The 15,809-nt window shown below is 50.8% G+C and overlaps 1 protein-coding gene across 17 annotated transcripts in view; it reads right to left on the bottom strand.

The window, feature by feature from the left end:
- DOCK7 (dedicator of cytokinesis 7) overlaps positions 1-15,416 on the bottom strand; it is a 96,195-nt gene extending 80,779 nt beyond the window's left edge. For 15 of the 17 annotated variants that reach the window (XM_068198947.1, XM_068198946.1, XM_068198942.1 and 12 more), the window contains exons 1-2: positions 15,261-15,415; positions 6,247-6,352 (exon numbers count right to left, since the gene is read on the bottom strand). In XM_068198947.1, coding sequence (XP_068055048.1) covers positions 6,247-6,352; positions 15,261-15,298 — 144 coding nt within the window. In that variant the 5' untranslated portion in view covers positions 15,299-15,415. Of the gene's footprint in view, positions 1-6,246; positions 6,353-15,260 lie in introns of all 17 variants that reach the window. The other 2 variants (XR_011001843.1, XM_068198943.1) reach the window with 1 other exon arrangement.
- Between the last annotated feature and the right edge of the window lie 393 nt (positions 15,417-15,809).

Here is a 15,809-nt window from a genome sequence, read left to right on the forward strand (position 1 = left end):
TATTCAAATGAAGCAAGGAGATTCCTAGGCAATCTCTGCTTTCCATCAACCACAGGCAGCTCCCAAGGCTCACCAGGGATGACACCTCCCCAGCCATCAGTGCAGTCATTACCTCCCCACTGCCTCTGGAATGCAGTTCCCTATCTCCTGCTCTGCCTCTTACTCCTTCTTTTGCAAGGTGTTCTGTGAGATGTCATTACCACAGAGAGCAGCTGATGAAGTCCTTCATTTCCAAACTGCAAACGTGCCCCAAAAATGGATGCAAGCATTCTCTGTGTCTGAAGCCTCCATTTTTAAAATCTGAAAACATTCAGTTTTCAGGTTCTGTGAGATGTGCAGTGTGTGTCAAATTCTATCACAACGCTTGAGTTAGAAAAAGCCTCTAATGAAAGGAAAAGGATTCCCCATCCCTGGAAGCGTCCAAGGCCAGGCTGGACAGGGCTTGGAGCAACCTGGGATAGTGGGAGGTGTCAGCGTTGAAACAGGATGAGCTCCAAGGTCCTTCCAGCCCAAACCAGTCAGGGGTTCCATGAAATAATTACAAATACATCCACCTAAAGAAGGGTCCTACATGTAACAAGGAACAGCCAGTCCCAAAACCAGTGAGATGCTTTATGTACAAATACTGCCAGGTTATTTGCTGTGATAACTGGTTGCTAATGCAGGAAGCCATTTGGGTATAGAAATATTAATATTAATCAGAGATTAATTAGTTATCTGGGAATACTAAAGCAATTTCTTACCAACCCTAGAAAGACACGAGTTATGCCTCCAAGGACGGGTAAGAAGACAAGATCTTGATGACTAAGAATTGTGTCATTTCACCAAGAGTATTTGGAGAACACAAAGACTTTGATACAGAAAATGCAAGGGCTGAGACTCCTCTCAAAGAGTCTCCCTCTGATAAACTGTGACAAAACTGAAGGCAGAAACTGAGACAGCAACAGAGAAATGAAAAAATCAAACAGTTTGACCAGAGACTGCAGAAAAATCACAGATTTCCCACTTTTGGCAGAAATGTTACATCAGGCCAGTAGAGACTGACCCCTCGAGACCCTTGGGGCTCACACAGGCAGACCCTGGTGGCCTTGAGCCCTGGTGGCCCTGAGCCCTGCCAAGCACAGAGATGCTCTCCTGAGTGGGAAATCCTTGGCACAGGCACCCCTCAGTGCCCAGGGGACACTTTCTGCCCTGCAAGGACAGATGAGCCCTGGGGCCCGGGCTGTTCCATGGGCTGGGACACTGCCAGGGATGGGGCAGCCTCAGGGCAGCCTGGGCCAGGGCCTCAGCACCCTCTGAGCAAAGAAATTCCCCTAGCATCTAACCTGTGGCAGTGGGAAGCCATTCCCTGTGTCCTGTCCCTCCATGCCGTGTCCCCAGTCCCTCTCCAGCTCTCCTGGAGCCCCTTTAGGGGCTCTGAGCTCTCCCTGGGTCCTTCCCCTCTCCAGGTGAGCACCCCCAGCTCTCCCAGCCTGTTGATTAACAATTACTTGGTTTAGTATCATTTAGTTAAGAGTATTGATCTCTGCTAACACGTGAACTGTTGAAGTTATTGCAGAGACTCGGCAACTTCCAGTGGACAGCAGACTCACCTGAACAGGTAAAACACTCCTGACCTTTGCCACAGGGCTCACTGCTGCCTTTAGCAGCAGAATGGGAGCAGTTTTCATGTGCTACAGAAAGTGCCTGCACCAGAGCAGAGTTACCTGGGAGCAGTCCCGAGGGGAGGAGGCAGGGCACAGGGTGTGGATGCCTCTCCCATCCTCCCCTGCCTGATGAGGATAAACCATCCAGCCAGGCAGGGCAAAACCTCCGGGAAATACAAATAATGGGAGGCACCATTCAGCCTTCATCAGCCCTGAGACAGCATGAAGACTTGGCTCATTCTCCTTTCCAATTTCTGGTGATAAAATTACTCCAAAACGCCCTTTCAGTGCCACGCAGGACACTGTCATGTTTTCCTTTGCTGTGCTTCCCATTCATTTGCACAAATCACCTTTTCTTCTTCTCTTAAATTAAACAATTTAATTAATTAACAATTTAATTAACAATTAAATGTTAAAATAAACAATGGAAATACACAAAGGAACCTATATTCTCTTACTGAATAATTAGATGCTATCTTTGAATACACGGCCAAAGTCTGACATCCAATAAATCCAAGACAAAGCCTCAATTAGCCCAGATAATGCCCGTAAAGCCAGCAGTGCTTTACAAAGATATGTAAATGTCAGCACCTTCATTTTACAGGAGAAAATGAAGTGCTGAGAGCAGACGTGGTCAGATCACATCACATCCAAGAATCCAGACCCCTTTATTCCCAGACTAATTAGTATCTCTTATAACAGTGTTCCTTTACTAACAATCATCTCTGCTGTAACATACATCAAAAGGCAGGAAGCACTACCCCAAATCCCTTGGAAAAAGCTGTGATTTTTCTATAAAACAACTGAATGTACATTCACTCTCCTTATTTGCAAGTTTAGTAAAAAGCTGCTCTTCGAATTAAATCACAGAATTATTAAGGTTGGCAAAGTCCTCCAAGTTCATCCATGCCCAAACTTTGACTGAACACCATCTTGTCAACCAGACCACTGTGTTCAACCACTGAAATGTACCTCAAAAGATCTATAGAAAAAAGACCTGAAAAGATTTTTTAAAATTAAGAGAACTTTTTCTTGGGAAGAAAAAAAAAATCAAGTTTTGGACAACAAGCAAAAAAAAAACCATTTCAATTATTATCCTTGGCACTCAAGAGTGAAAAAAGAAGTCCAAGATTTTATAAGTCTTCATCTTCTTTCAGCAGACAGAGTTAACTGAGCACAAGGAGCTGCTCCACAGAAAAAAACAAACTTGGGAAGAAAAGAAAGTGGTTAGTCACGAGGGATTATAATGGCCCATAGTAAACAGCCTGGTTCATCACAGAAACAGCAAATTCCCCATCGTGCAAGACGCTGGGGAATTCTCCCAGAGGAAGTGCAAATGGGGCTGGTGGTGAGAAGCACCAGCTCCCAGCAGGGAATGCTGAACCTCTGGAGGCCCCCAAGGTGAGCACAGCCCATGGATTCCAACCCAGAGCACACCCAGCAAGGTGCAAAGGCACACCCCACTCACCAGTGGGCTTGGAGAGACTTACAAAAATAATTAAAAAAAAAAAAGAAATGCTCCTTCATGGAACTCTCCGAGCTCACAGCTCCTATTTCCCAATAACAAACTGTCAGTGCCTTCTGCTGTGGCTTGCAAAAAGAATAATCTCAGAGCTGCGGGGACTGCATCCTGCCAGGATCCCAGCCTGGCACACTGGGTTACACAGGAAAAGCCTCTGAGGGCCTTGGACCTGTGTCTGGGGTTTCAGGAATGTGCAATTAAAATCAGCTGCCCCTAAAGTGGCAGAAGGGTGGAGGCTGACAATAATAAACTCATTTGAAAGCAGTGTCTTCTCCCCAGCTCTACCAGATACCAAATTAGAAACAGTTCTGGCAGCATTTTGTCTGCTGCTTGTGAGGCAAAAGGGAAGAGACTTGCTAAAATTCAGCTGACAGGTTTTTGCAGTTATCCCAGGTTCAACCACGGGCAAGCCCCTGGAGTGGGGAACATCCCTGCAGTGGCCTCAGCTGACAAGAAACAAAAGGCCCAAGCAAGCACGGTGCTGAAGGCTCTTCATTCACAAAAAACTCCATTTCTCCACCAAAATACCTCCATTGGACTGATAAGACTCTCAGACAAACCATCAGAGAATCAGTGCTGACCTTTCCTGGAGCAGAATTCTCAGCACAGCAAGCAAGGTGGGCACGAGAGACCACATCTGCACAATCTGAGTCACAGGCTCATGGGATATCCTGAGCTGGAAGGGACCTACAGGGATCATCCAGTCCAGCTCCTGGCCAGGACAACCCCAGCCATCCCACCCTGTGCCTGAGAGCACTGGCCAAGTAATTCTTGAACTCTGGCAGGCTGGAGCTCCCCAGTCCCAACCAGCTGCCATTGTGGAGATACTGAAACTCAACCACACAACATTTCAGCAGGAATTTCCTACTCACTCCCACACTACATGCCCTACTTTAGGCTTTTAAACCAGTGTGGCTACGCAGAAGTGAACTTTTCCAGAGCAAACACAGCTTCATGCAGCAATGCTTTCCCTCTGCGTAATGCTGATTATCAAACCAGGCCAGGCAGGCACAGCAGATCCTCACGGATGCCTCGGGGAGAGAAATTAACCCAAAATTCAGACAAGCAAACCTCTGTCGTATTATACAGCCTCAGGATACAGACTCATGACTTAACTAAATAGACTTTTCCTACAGACTATCTCCTACGAACCATCACCCCGTGTTAATCAGGCTTCTGCAGAGCATCTCTGCTCAGCACCCAATTTAATGTGACAAACTGGGAGCTTATCACAGCAGCCATCACACAATGCAGTTTGATAGGAAAAGCTCAGAGCCTGCTTCCAGCCAGCATGACCTTTTCCAGCATTTTTATAGATTCTTGCATGTATTTACTGGCAAACACCAGGCCAACAGGGTAATGAGAGCTACTGATAATACCATGACCAACAAGTCTGATCCTGTATCAAAAATGACATGTGAAGATCAACAGGACTGAAGCTTTGAGTGTGAATACTTGGTTGGTAGCAGAATGGAAGAACCTTAGGAATAAGAGGAAAAAGTGGAAAAAAGACAATTCAGAGTGAAAGGAGGTGATACAAGGAGAAACTGATCAAAAACACGGCTGGGTGAGGAGCAGCTGGAGAGGTTCACAGAAGACACCTCACTTTGTGAGAGCAGAAAGGCAATTCAGCCAACTCCATCCAAGATGAAACCGCAGGTGGGACAAGGGAGGCCCAGCAGTTGCTGGGATGGATATCCACTGGGAGTGCACTCCTCAGCTGCCCAGTGCTGCAGGGAAGTGGAGTCAGTGACCCTGAGTGCTCCACACTCCAGCTAATAGCAGGGGACCCTCCCTGTTCTAATGCTGGATTATGCAAAAGCCCATCCAGAACTGCCAAGTCAGGGCTTTGCATTATCACTGCACAGCCCAGCAGAGCCACTGAGATAAGGCATTAGCCTGGGCAGCAGCTCTCATTAACCCTTCCCTCATTAACCCTTCTCTTTAACCTGCTCAGTCCCCACCAGGCTGCTGGCAGACCAGCCTTCTGCTCTCCCTGAGCTCCTGGGACATGACAGGAATTCCAGCCCTCCTCCATCCCCAGTGCCCCTGGCACAGCCAGATCTCAGAGATGAAGTCTGTGCCTGCACTGAAGTCACTGCTCTGAGCCAGAGGTCAGCCTGGAGGTCCCTTCTGAGGTGACACTCTGCTCTGAGGACACGTGTGTGCTCCACAGGAGGAAGCTGTCACAGGTTACACTGCGCACCAAGCAGAGGGAATTCCCATGGACTCATTCCCACAACCCCAGGAACTGAGGAAACCCTACAGGACCCCACTCCAAAGAGAAGAACTCTTGTAAACTCACAACACTTGCACAGACTATCAAATTCAGGGCACATTTCCAGCCCTGCCTGACCTAACCACCCCTCTATGAAGAAAACAAGATGCTCTCATATTTATTTTCCAAGTTGACTGCAGCAAAAGGAACTGCTGTGACCCGAAGTGAGACCCCAAATCAAACATTTCCAGCTTGAAAAAGTTTGTTGCACTCTTGAAATGTTTACCACAATAAATCTGGAAGGTTACTGGTAGGCCATGCAAGAAAGTCTGACTTCAGAAAGGGTGATTGTGACAATGCCGCTCTTCAAAGTAGGCTGTAAACTTGTAAGTAAATATGCATTCCTGAGATGAGAAATAGCCACACTCAGCTTGCAAAATAATATTTAAAATACTTCAGAAGAGCAGATGAGTTGCTGTGGTCCTGCTCTCAGGGTGACAAGGACAGGAAAACAGCAACCTGAAGTGCAGGAGCTTGCAAAGAGCTCTCCATGCAGAGAACCACACACACATGGAATTTAATGCCCAATCCAGGCTGTCTGGAGATAAAACAACTAATATCTGGTCAAGAAAGCTCCTTGTCCTACAAAGATTCTGCAGAAACGCAGATTCCCAGCCACACCAGCTGATCTGCAACACAGAAATCCCCAAAATCAGTGGGTTTTGCATGAAATTTTGTCCTTGGTGTTATCAGAGCCTCTTACATCAACCAGCTGTCAGCAGAGCAGTTTCCTCTTTCCTCAGAGGGTGAAATGAGTGTGGACAGCAGCCTGAGCAAGCCCTGCTCCAGGCATGACTTACAGTGGTGTGATGAGAGACGCTGCCTCCGATGTTGAGGTTCTTGAGGAGCTGTGGGGAGCCTCCATACTGCCCCGAGATCTGCTTCCTGACCTCGGCTGCCACGGTCCTGCAAGGACACAGGGACACAGTTACCTCTGACAGGCACGCGGGGATGGAGCAGGGACACCTCCCTGGGTGCTGGAATGGATCCAGACACTGCTCACTGCAATAAGGGTGTCACTGCCCACTGGGAACAGATCCTGCATAACAAATTCCCAGCAATCACAAAGCTCTCACAAGGCTGCAGATACACATTTTTAACAGCAATTATTTTTTTTCCCTTTTGTGAACTGCTCTTCTGTGCACACCTGTGGCAATAAAATGCACGTGACCCCGAGCACAAATTAACCTGTTCCCAGCAGGCTCTTCCAAGGAAAGCTCTTCTCCAGAGTTCTCCTCACCCTTCAGCAGTTCCTGGTCACACAGCTGCTCCTGTACTCTGCATTTTCATCCCTCTGCCTATTTCTGGGGCTTGCAATCACAGTCAGACAAAGGACCAGGAAACAAATGACTGGGTCAGAACAAAAAGGTGTTTCCCTTCCCGCTTAGGAAAGGTAAAGGTGACAAGCAGCGGAAACACTGGCACAGAGCCTCGTGTCTCTGCCAGAGAGCAATTCCACCACTGGGTAATTTTCCCACCAGGAATGGGAAGCACAGAGCAGCCCTTCCTTGCCTGGAGGGTGAAAGCTGTGACCCTCCACGGTTTTCCATTTTGGCTGAAGAGCCACATTGTCTCTGGTAAGGCTGAAAACACAACAGGTGGGTAAAGCCACCTGGAGGGGGGAGCAGGAGCACAACAGAGGGAAATGCTGATGGCCAGGGGCTGTCTAAACAAAGAGCCACAGGCCCAGCCCCAGCACAGCCATCCCCAGCTCTCCATCCTGTATCCCAGCAGGAAGCTGCAGCTCCTCTCAGCAGGGACAGCCAAGCCTCTGAGGAGGGTGGAAATGGTTTTGTTCCAAAAGCAAACCAAAACCCAGATCCTTCCACAAAAAAAAAAAAAAAAAGCTGTGTAGCTGAAAAGCTGCTGAGTACCCCTGGCCTGCAAGACCTCACCAACACAAATGCTCCTCTCCAGGAGTCAACACCCAATTTATTAGTGACAAACCCACCCCGAGTGTCATTCACCACATCACACACTGCTGGCAGCTCTGGCTCCCAGAGCAAATTCCCGGCTCCAAGGAGACAATAACCAGCCCATAAGGCAGTGAACAGGCTGCAAGGACTGGGGTGATTTTTTTTCTGCTGTATCAGTGATCTCTGAGCATCCTCATGGCTAAGAGACCCCTGGTCTCACCAGGGGGACTGTGCTGTTTATCAGAACAGCACACAAGCTGCTAAAATCCCGCCAAGGAGATGGTTAAACCTGTCCTGAGCTAAACCTGGACATCAGGATGGGCTCTTGTCCTTGGGATTGCTGGTGGGCAGGAATGAAGGCAGCTGGAGGCAACTGCTGTCAGTGGAAGAGAAGGGAACTCTAAGAGGGAACTGGCTGGGACAACTGAGGCTGCCATGGGGAGCAGATGTTTCCTCAGGCCAAAGGATGGACGTAAGATTCGCTAGAGGAAGCATTATTTTGTCTTTTTTATAAAGTAAACTACAGGAGGGGAAAAAAATCAACTTTTATGTATTCTGGCTGCAAGAAGTCATTTCCTTTGTGTTTGCCTTTATCCACAGGAGCTGATGTTTTCACTTCTGGTGGGTGGCTTCTGTCCTGCTGGGGACAGGGAACATCCAGGAAAAGCCATCTCCCTGCTCCCACCATGTGTGCACACACAGACACACGTGAGAGCAAACCACGCCTGCTGCTGGCTTTTGTAGGGAAATTTGGAATGGATGAAAATGGCTGCTTGGCATGGAAAGCACACCATGGAGCTGGGGACAAGCTTGTCCCCAGGATGCAGACAGGCTCTGCTCTACGCCAGGCTCTCACTTGCTGTGCTTTGTGTCACTCCTGACGAGGCACAGACAGAGTCCTGGCAGGAAAAATCAGAACCCAACAGGAAAAACTAAAAACCCTTCCCCATTTTCAAGAGGCGTTGTTTACAGATGGGAAGTCCAGCCAGAGGAGGGGACCTGTCCCCAGCTGTGCAACCACAGCTGTGCCTGGCTCCTCCCCAGGAACCCCAGGGCATCTCTGTGGTCCAACAGGGGAAGGAATGTGGTGCCACAAAAAGGTGGCACTGATCAGCTGGGCTGCTGCCCCATTAATAACCTCAGTGGATTTTGAAAATTCCCCCAAAGCATGACCACAGCAAGTCAGAAGTGAATCTCCAGTGGGTTTCACCAAGGAACCATCATTACACTCTCAAGTTTGAAGCACTCCTGCCTCTCCAGCTTTCACCAGCACCCATCGAAACTCTTCCCACGTGAAGTTAATGGATACTGTGTAAACCTCAGAATTCCTGAGTGGAGTCTGCAGGAGCTGCTGCTGTTCATTCCAAGCCTGCAGTCCAACCCACAGCTCAGGCTGACTCCTTTCAGTGGCACTGCATTCACAGAGGCTCTGGACACCACTTCCCCAGGGAAAGCATCGTGCCTCTGACACTCAGAAACCATCTCCTAATGTCACCTGATCTCCAGATGTATTTATGGGTGATCTATACCCCTTTGGGTCTGCGGCAGCATGATCAGGTTCAAGAGGCCTCTCCCACTCCTTTCTACCTGCCAGGTGTCCCCTTCCAGCCTTTGGGCTCCCCTGATCACCCAATGGCTTTTCTAGAGCTGTCCCAGTTGGGAATCACCTTTCAGCAGACGTGCTTCACCCTGATCACCGACTCCAGAGAAGGAGCAGAACCTCTGGAGAACCAAATGAGTATTTCCACATTGAGAAAATATCTCGGCTGACTTCTTTTAGGGCTGCTTCCTCTCTGTTTCCTGCCAGAGGCTCCCAGTTTCCCTAAAACAAGTAACTCCTGCTCTAGTGGAAGGTGTCCCTGACCACAGGGTGAGCACTAAGGTCCCTTCCAACCCGAACCATTCCATCACTCTATGAACACACTTGCCTTCTCCTCGTCCTGCATTCCCAGAGGCTGTTTGCCCACGACAAACTGCTCAGGACCAGCAGTCCACGTTACACTATAACCCTGAGCACTATTTCTAACCTAAAGCAATGCTGGTGTTACACCAAACCCCATCAAGAAAAGAGAAATAAATATTCTCCAAACGTAAAAAAAAAAAAAAAATTGATAGAGCTGAAGAGCCATTAAAGGTTTGATAATTAAAAGGACAAATAAAAACCTGCCTCTTTACTCTTTAGTAACTTATCTAATATTCAACACGTAACCTGGGAACCTCAGACAAACATTCCAGTTAATTACAGCCCACAGCCTCATGAATGTCTATGTTTAAAGTACATCTTCCCCAGTCACTTCCTTTCTGACCTTCTTCACTGGTTAATTATTGTGTGTACATGTGGTTCACACAGAAAAAGAAAAAAACACAAAAAGAAGAGGCAAAAAAGAATCCTCTTGGAACTGGCTCCTAAAGCAAAACAAAACTGGTCCTTCTCAAAGTACTCCGAGCTGCAAATAACAAAATGAAGCCATGTTTGCACTCCTAGGGTTCTCTACTACACACAAAAATAATTTCTCTTTCTATGTGCCCTGCCTGGTTAAACCCAAAAATTGTTCCTTTTTTTTTTTTTTTAAACATTTTTTTAGCTTAAGCAGCAAACTGGAAATATCAGTTCTTCTTTTTGCCTTCCCAAAAAAAATCTCCCCGAGATCTGCCTGGTGATGCCAAGCAAGGTCAGGAACTCTCTTATTTCCCAGCAAAGGTGGGTCAGGGCCAGCCTGGGGTGATGTGAGGAATCCTCCCTTTTCCTCAGCCCTCTCCACTGGGAAAGGGCAAGGCAAATTGGTTCTCCCCATCCTGCTAATGACAGAAGTGCTAGTCCAGCCTGGTCCTCAGCCGGGGGTGACGTGCAGGGACTGCACACCCAGGGAGCTCTGAGAGGGCAGCCTGGCACAGTGAGGCATCTCAGCCCTCTCAGCAGAGCTGCTTGCTCGGCCTCAGAGAGAGCAAACTGCATTTACACATCATTTACTTCTTCCAGGGAAAGCATCGCCCTCTGTTCGGCCAGCACGGGCTGGAGGCACCCATCCTCCTGACTCCCCGTGCTCGGATGTCAATCCCAAAGCCCGGTGGCACTGGCGGAGTGTCACCTGTGCAGAGAGAGGACCTGGCCCTCTGTCCTGCCTGCAGCCCCATCCAGGTGTGAGTCACCACCCAGGGAAGCTCTGCTGGATGAGGGAACCTGCTCCAGGAATGCAGGGACAGCTCTGGCCTGGAGCCACCCTGCCAGTTCAGCCCTTCCTCCTAAAACCCCAGGTCCTGTTTCCTTCTGAGTGAACTCCTTCTTCCCCTTGGAGTGAAATGGGTTTGATTTCCAGCTGAGGAAATGCCCAGCTTGATCCCAACTGCTGCAGGGTGTGTGTGGTTTCTTAAATTAACACAGATGAGCAACAACATGCTCCCTTTTTCCTCACCATTGATTAAATGAGAAAACACCACACAACACTGCCTATGGTGCTCTTCTGATCATATTTGATTTTTGAGGCTGAAACGTCACCCCTGGGCTGCAGTGGAGGGAGTGAGCTCCCGGGACACCTGACTGAGGAAATCGCCACAGGACTGGATCCTGCAGCACAGCAAAGTCACACCTCAAGCTAAAAACACCCAACCAAAGGAGGAAGCCTTGGCCAGAGAAGCAGCTCTGTGACAGAGCCCTGGAGATGAAGGGCTGGGACACAAACCCTGTGAGGAACGGCTGAGGGAGCTGGGGGTGCTCAGCCTGGAGAAAAGGAGACTCAGGGGTGACCTCAGCACTCCCCACAGCTCCTGAAAGGTGCCTGTGCCCAGCTGGGCTTGGGCTCTGTCTCCAGGCTGCACTGACAGAACCAGAGCACACAGGCTCAAGCTGTGCCAAGGGAAATTCAGGTTGGAAATTGGGAAAAAGCTTTTCCAGAAAGGGTGATAAAGTTCTGGAATGGCTGCCCGGGGAGGTGGTGCAGTCACCATCCCTGGGTGAGTTTAAAAAGCCTGGAGGTGGCACTGGGTGCCAGGGTTTAGCTGAGGTGCTGGGGCTGGGCTGGACTCCGTGATCTTGAAGGTCTCTTCCAACCCGGTCATTCTGTGAATCTGTGAAGTTTTGTCCCTGCCTTCTCCCTTGCTTTTAGCAGTCAGGGATTTTCTTGGGCTTCCCAAGCGCAGCCAACTCCCCCACGAGACATCCAGAGAGGCTGCACGGGGACAGCCAGTGGGACTTCTGGGGAGAACAGGAAAGGGATGCTCTGAAATTCCTGCTAAAAATCCTTTCAGTTATCCATGACAGTGTTTTGACAATGCAAATGGCATCTGGATGTGGGAAGAGAATAAACTGTGATGAATATTCTGCTGTGACCACGCTTCTGGCCCGATCTGGCGCTCCTGGGAGCCAGTGACAGCTCTGCTATTGGTTTCAGTGGGTGCAGGTTTCACACCATCCCTCTTTACCCTGGGGCTGGGCAAAGGAGGCTGTCAGCCCCCCTGACACATCATTCAGGGAGTGTAAAAGGGCTCTAAATGAACATAAAAGCAAATTTAGTCTTCCCAAGTCCCCTTTTACAGCACCCCATCAGTGTAAAGGGAGCTGCAGCAGAAATAAGATGCTCTGAATGTAGTGAACACAAGTGTTTTCCCCTCAATTCAAATCCATAAAGACAAGCTGTGATTACTCCAGGAATCCCATGCAGTGTAAGAGTCCTGGATGCTGGGGAATTTCCAAGTCACTGAATGTCTGAGAGCAGGATCAGCCCCTGCTGAAGACCCCCCCCAGCCCCAGACAGCAGCACCTCATGGGGTTCCTGTTCACATGGAACCACCTGGGAAGGGGCTGGACCCACCAGGTAAAAACTGCTTTCTCTGGACTCCACTGACAGCTGGGCACAGGAAAACTGAAAATTCTCAGCAGCAGAATAGGGAGCAGTTGTAAAAATCACACTGTGGGGTTTGTGTGAGGCTGACAGGCACTGTAAAACAGAGGGCAGGGCAGCTGTGCTGTTCCAAGCCACAGGGATCCTCTCCCCCTGTGGGAGCAGAAATGAAGATCCAAACCCTTTCCAAGCAAAGGCACTTCCATGGTGATGGTCTGACCGAAGGAGCAGCTCTGAATTCCCCAGATAACCCAGCCTCAGGATGCTCCAGGAGCACTGACAAGGCACTGAGTCAGGGGCTCACATGAAAGCCTACATGGGTTTATCCCTGCAATGTTTTTGCAGTGTGAGGTTTAAAGGGGGAGTTTTTCTTTCTCTCTTTTTCTCTTCTCCTCTGTCCCAGGAAGCACTGGAGTGCTGGGATACAACATGCTGCAGTTACTGGGACATCCAGGAACTCAGAACTGACCCTTTTGGTGAGGGGCTTTCCACATCCTGTTTCTTTGCCAAGCGGCCCCATATCCAAAACATCTACTGGGATAAAACAGCTGGGAATGTGCACCAGGCACAGGAGGCACTGAAGTTCTCCTGCTCTCCCACTGAGATGGAAGCAACAGCCTCACTGCTGCTACAGAAGCATCAGGATGCTGCAAAAGGATGTGATCCACTACAGCTTAAAAAAAAATTCCTAGCAATAGATTTTTAAATAAAAATTAGCAATTTCAGGTATTACAGTTAGCAATATCTTAGATATTATTAACTTATTATATATGTTTAACTCAGGAGTTTCTTCTGGTGGAGTCAAGAAGAATAATAAGTACCTGTGATGGCCAAATTCTAGATTAAACACATCCTGCAAAAACTCAGCAGGACCTAAACATGAAGACGCCTTGTAACATAGTCTTAAAAAGATATTCTGAAACTGCTGGAGCAATTACTGATAGCCTCTGCCCAATATTTAAAGATTTGGACACCATGAGCAGGCAGGGCATGGCACCAGCGTTCTCATCATGCTCTTGAGGGGCACCACAGTGGCTGAAGAAAGCACAGCAGATAAATGTGCGCTGAGGACACATCCCTGGGCTTTCCAAGAAACAGCTCAGCCCATCCCATGTTTGTTTTTCTACCTCTACTGTAACAACCGGTTTAGAAACGTGCAGCTGGACTAAAGGAATTTGTCTTGGTGGGTCCGAATGACATCCATTTGGAGCACACAGGCAAAGCAAGAGCAGCATGGCTATTTCCTGTGAGTGAGACAAATGCTACTTCTACCTCGATGAGTCAGCCAAACCGGGGGGAGAGAGTGTGAAAATGTGAGGGATCTATTCTTCTTGAAACAATGGAACTGGGGAGGGCTTCCAGCAGCCACCAGCACAGCTCTGGGACTTCCGTGCACTGCCTGCTCCAATCTCTCATCCCCTGGAACAGCAACACTCCCAGCAGTTCTGTGCCAGCAGGAGAAGGAAGGAGAGCACGCCAGGTGCAACGTTCTGCCCACAAGTTTTTGCCTTCGTGTGCACTGGATGTGCAGGCCACGAACCAGGAATTTGAGATTTCTCAGAGTATGACACTACAACATGAGAAACCGCACAGAAAACGCAACAATCTTACACGTGTAAAAGAAAGCTGGAGATGCAACAGCCCTGACCTCACTGCAAAGCACCTGGGTCCTTCTACAGGCACAGGTGAACCAGACCTGATTAAAGACCACACTGGGAAGCACAGGGAGTGGATCCATTAGGTCCAAAAGGTGCACAGAGCTGGCACAGCTGTGCTACAACCCAGGGAACCAGGCAGGACTGCTGAGCCCACAGTGGTCACCCCAGGGCCACCTTACTGAACTTCCAGCCAGGGCTGCACGGCTCGGACACTGACAGCTCGGACTCTCATGTGACATTCCCATGACTACAACCAAGGAGCAGGAAAAACGGTCTGGCAGCAAATCCATCTCTCCCCATTCCTTGATCTGTCACACTGACCCCTGGCTGGTGCACATCAAAACGTGCAGAGAAGCTGAAGAGAAGAGCAATGTATTCACCTGCTTCCAGATCATGAGTGGGGTGAGACTGATGTCACTCCTCTACCCCCTACCCATCCTCTTCCTTTGACCTCCTTCTTTTTTGCCCATGACCCTTCTCCATCACAGCTTCTCTAACTGCAACTATTTGTACCTAAGCTTCTCACTCAATGGCATGAAAATGAGACTCCTTTTGCTACTGTCCACATCCTCCTGAACAGCTCTGGCACAACTGATGGATCTCGCTTTCACTCCACTGCTGGTTACAGGTAGGAGAGGTACCATGGTCACCAAAGGCTACCTGGTCAGACCTGCAAACAGGAAAACTGTTCCCACCTGGAAACACATGCCTAACTCGGAATGTAAATCTGCACAAACCTGCCGTCGGCAGGAAAATTTCTATAAATACTCCTCTTCAAAAAATGACCAAACTTTGAGAAACCCAAGGATGCTCAGCACCGCGAGCCTCGCGCAGCTCCGCGCGTCCACGGAGCCGAGCGGTCCTGCTCACACACAAAAGGAAGGCGCTGGAAGGGAGCTGTCTCTCCATTTTCCAGCCAGCGGGAGGGAGGTCGGCGCTCCCCTCCCAGGTGCGGGCCCGGGGCAGCGCCGGGAGGCGGTCGGGGCAGGGCCGGCTCGGCCAGGAAAGCGCCGTGCCGCCCATTGTGCGGCCAGAGGGGCTGCACAAAGCGCCCGGCCGGCCTTTGTTCGCGGCAGCGGAATTCCACGGCTCCTTTCCTCTCTCTCCTCCTCCCTCTCCCTCCCCCGCGCCCGCGGGAGCTCCCCCGGGGGAGCGGCCCCGCGCTCGGCGGCCGCCGCGCCCGCTCCCGGCCCTTTGCGGCGGGCGGGAGGGGCCGCAGCCCCGCGGCCCCGCCGGGCGGACCCTGCCCGGCGCCCCCGGAGGCCGGCAGGGCGCGGGGGCCCGCGGGCCGCGCCGGGCCCGCTCGCCCCCGGGGCTCGGCGGCGGCGGAGCCCCCGCGGCCGGGCCCGCCCGCCCCCACGCGCGGTGCCGCGGCCGCCCCCGGCCCGGCCGGCCCCGGTACCTGCTGATCTTCTGGGCGAAGGCGCGGCGCTCGGCCATGGCCGCGCTGCGGGCTCCGCGCTGCCGGCCCGGGCAGCGCTCGGCCGCCGTAATGCTCCGCCGAGCCGCGCACTTGAGCGGCGCAGCTCCCACCCCCGGCGCTCGCCGCGCCCGCCGCCTCCTCCCCTTCCCGCCAGGGGGCCGCTCCTCGCAGATATACGGCGGGGAGTGACCGCGGCCGGCCCGGTCCTGTCCCCGTCCCTGCCCCTGTCCCTGTCCCCATCCCTGTCCCTATCCGTGTCTTCTGTCCCCATCCCTGCCCCTATCCCTGTCCCCATCCCTGTCCCTATCCATGTCTTCTGTCCCCGTCCCTGCCCCTATCCCTGTCCCCATCCCTGTCCCTATCCGTGTCCTCTGTCCCCGTCCCTGCCACTATCCCTGTCCCCATCCCTGTCCCCGTCCCTGCCCCTATCCCTGTCCCCATCCCTGTCCCTGTCCCTATCCGTGTCTTCTGTCCCCGTCCCTGCCCCTATCCCTGTCCCCATCCCTGTCCCTGTCCCTATCCGTGTCC

This window comes from Anomalospiza imberbis, chromosome 9 (genome assembly GCF_031753505.1).
Source record: "Anomalospiza imberbis isolate Cuckoo-Finch-1a 21T00152 chromosome 9, ASM3175350v1, whole genome shotgun sequence".
Classification (NCBI taxonomy): Eukaryota; Metazoa; Chordata; class Aves; order Passeriformes; family Viduidae; genus Anomalospiza; species Anomalospiza imberbis.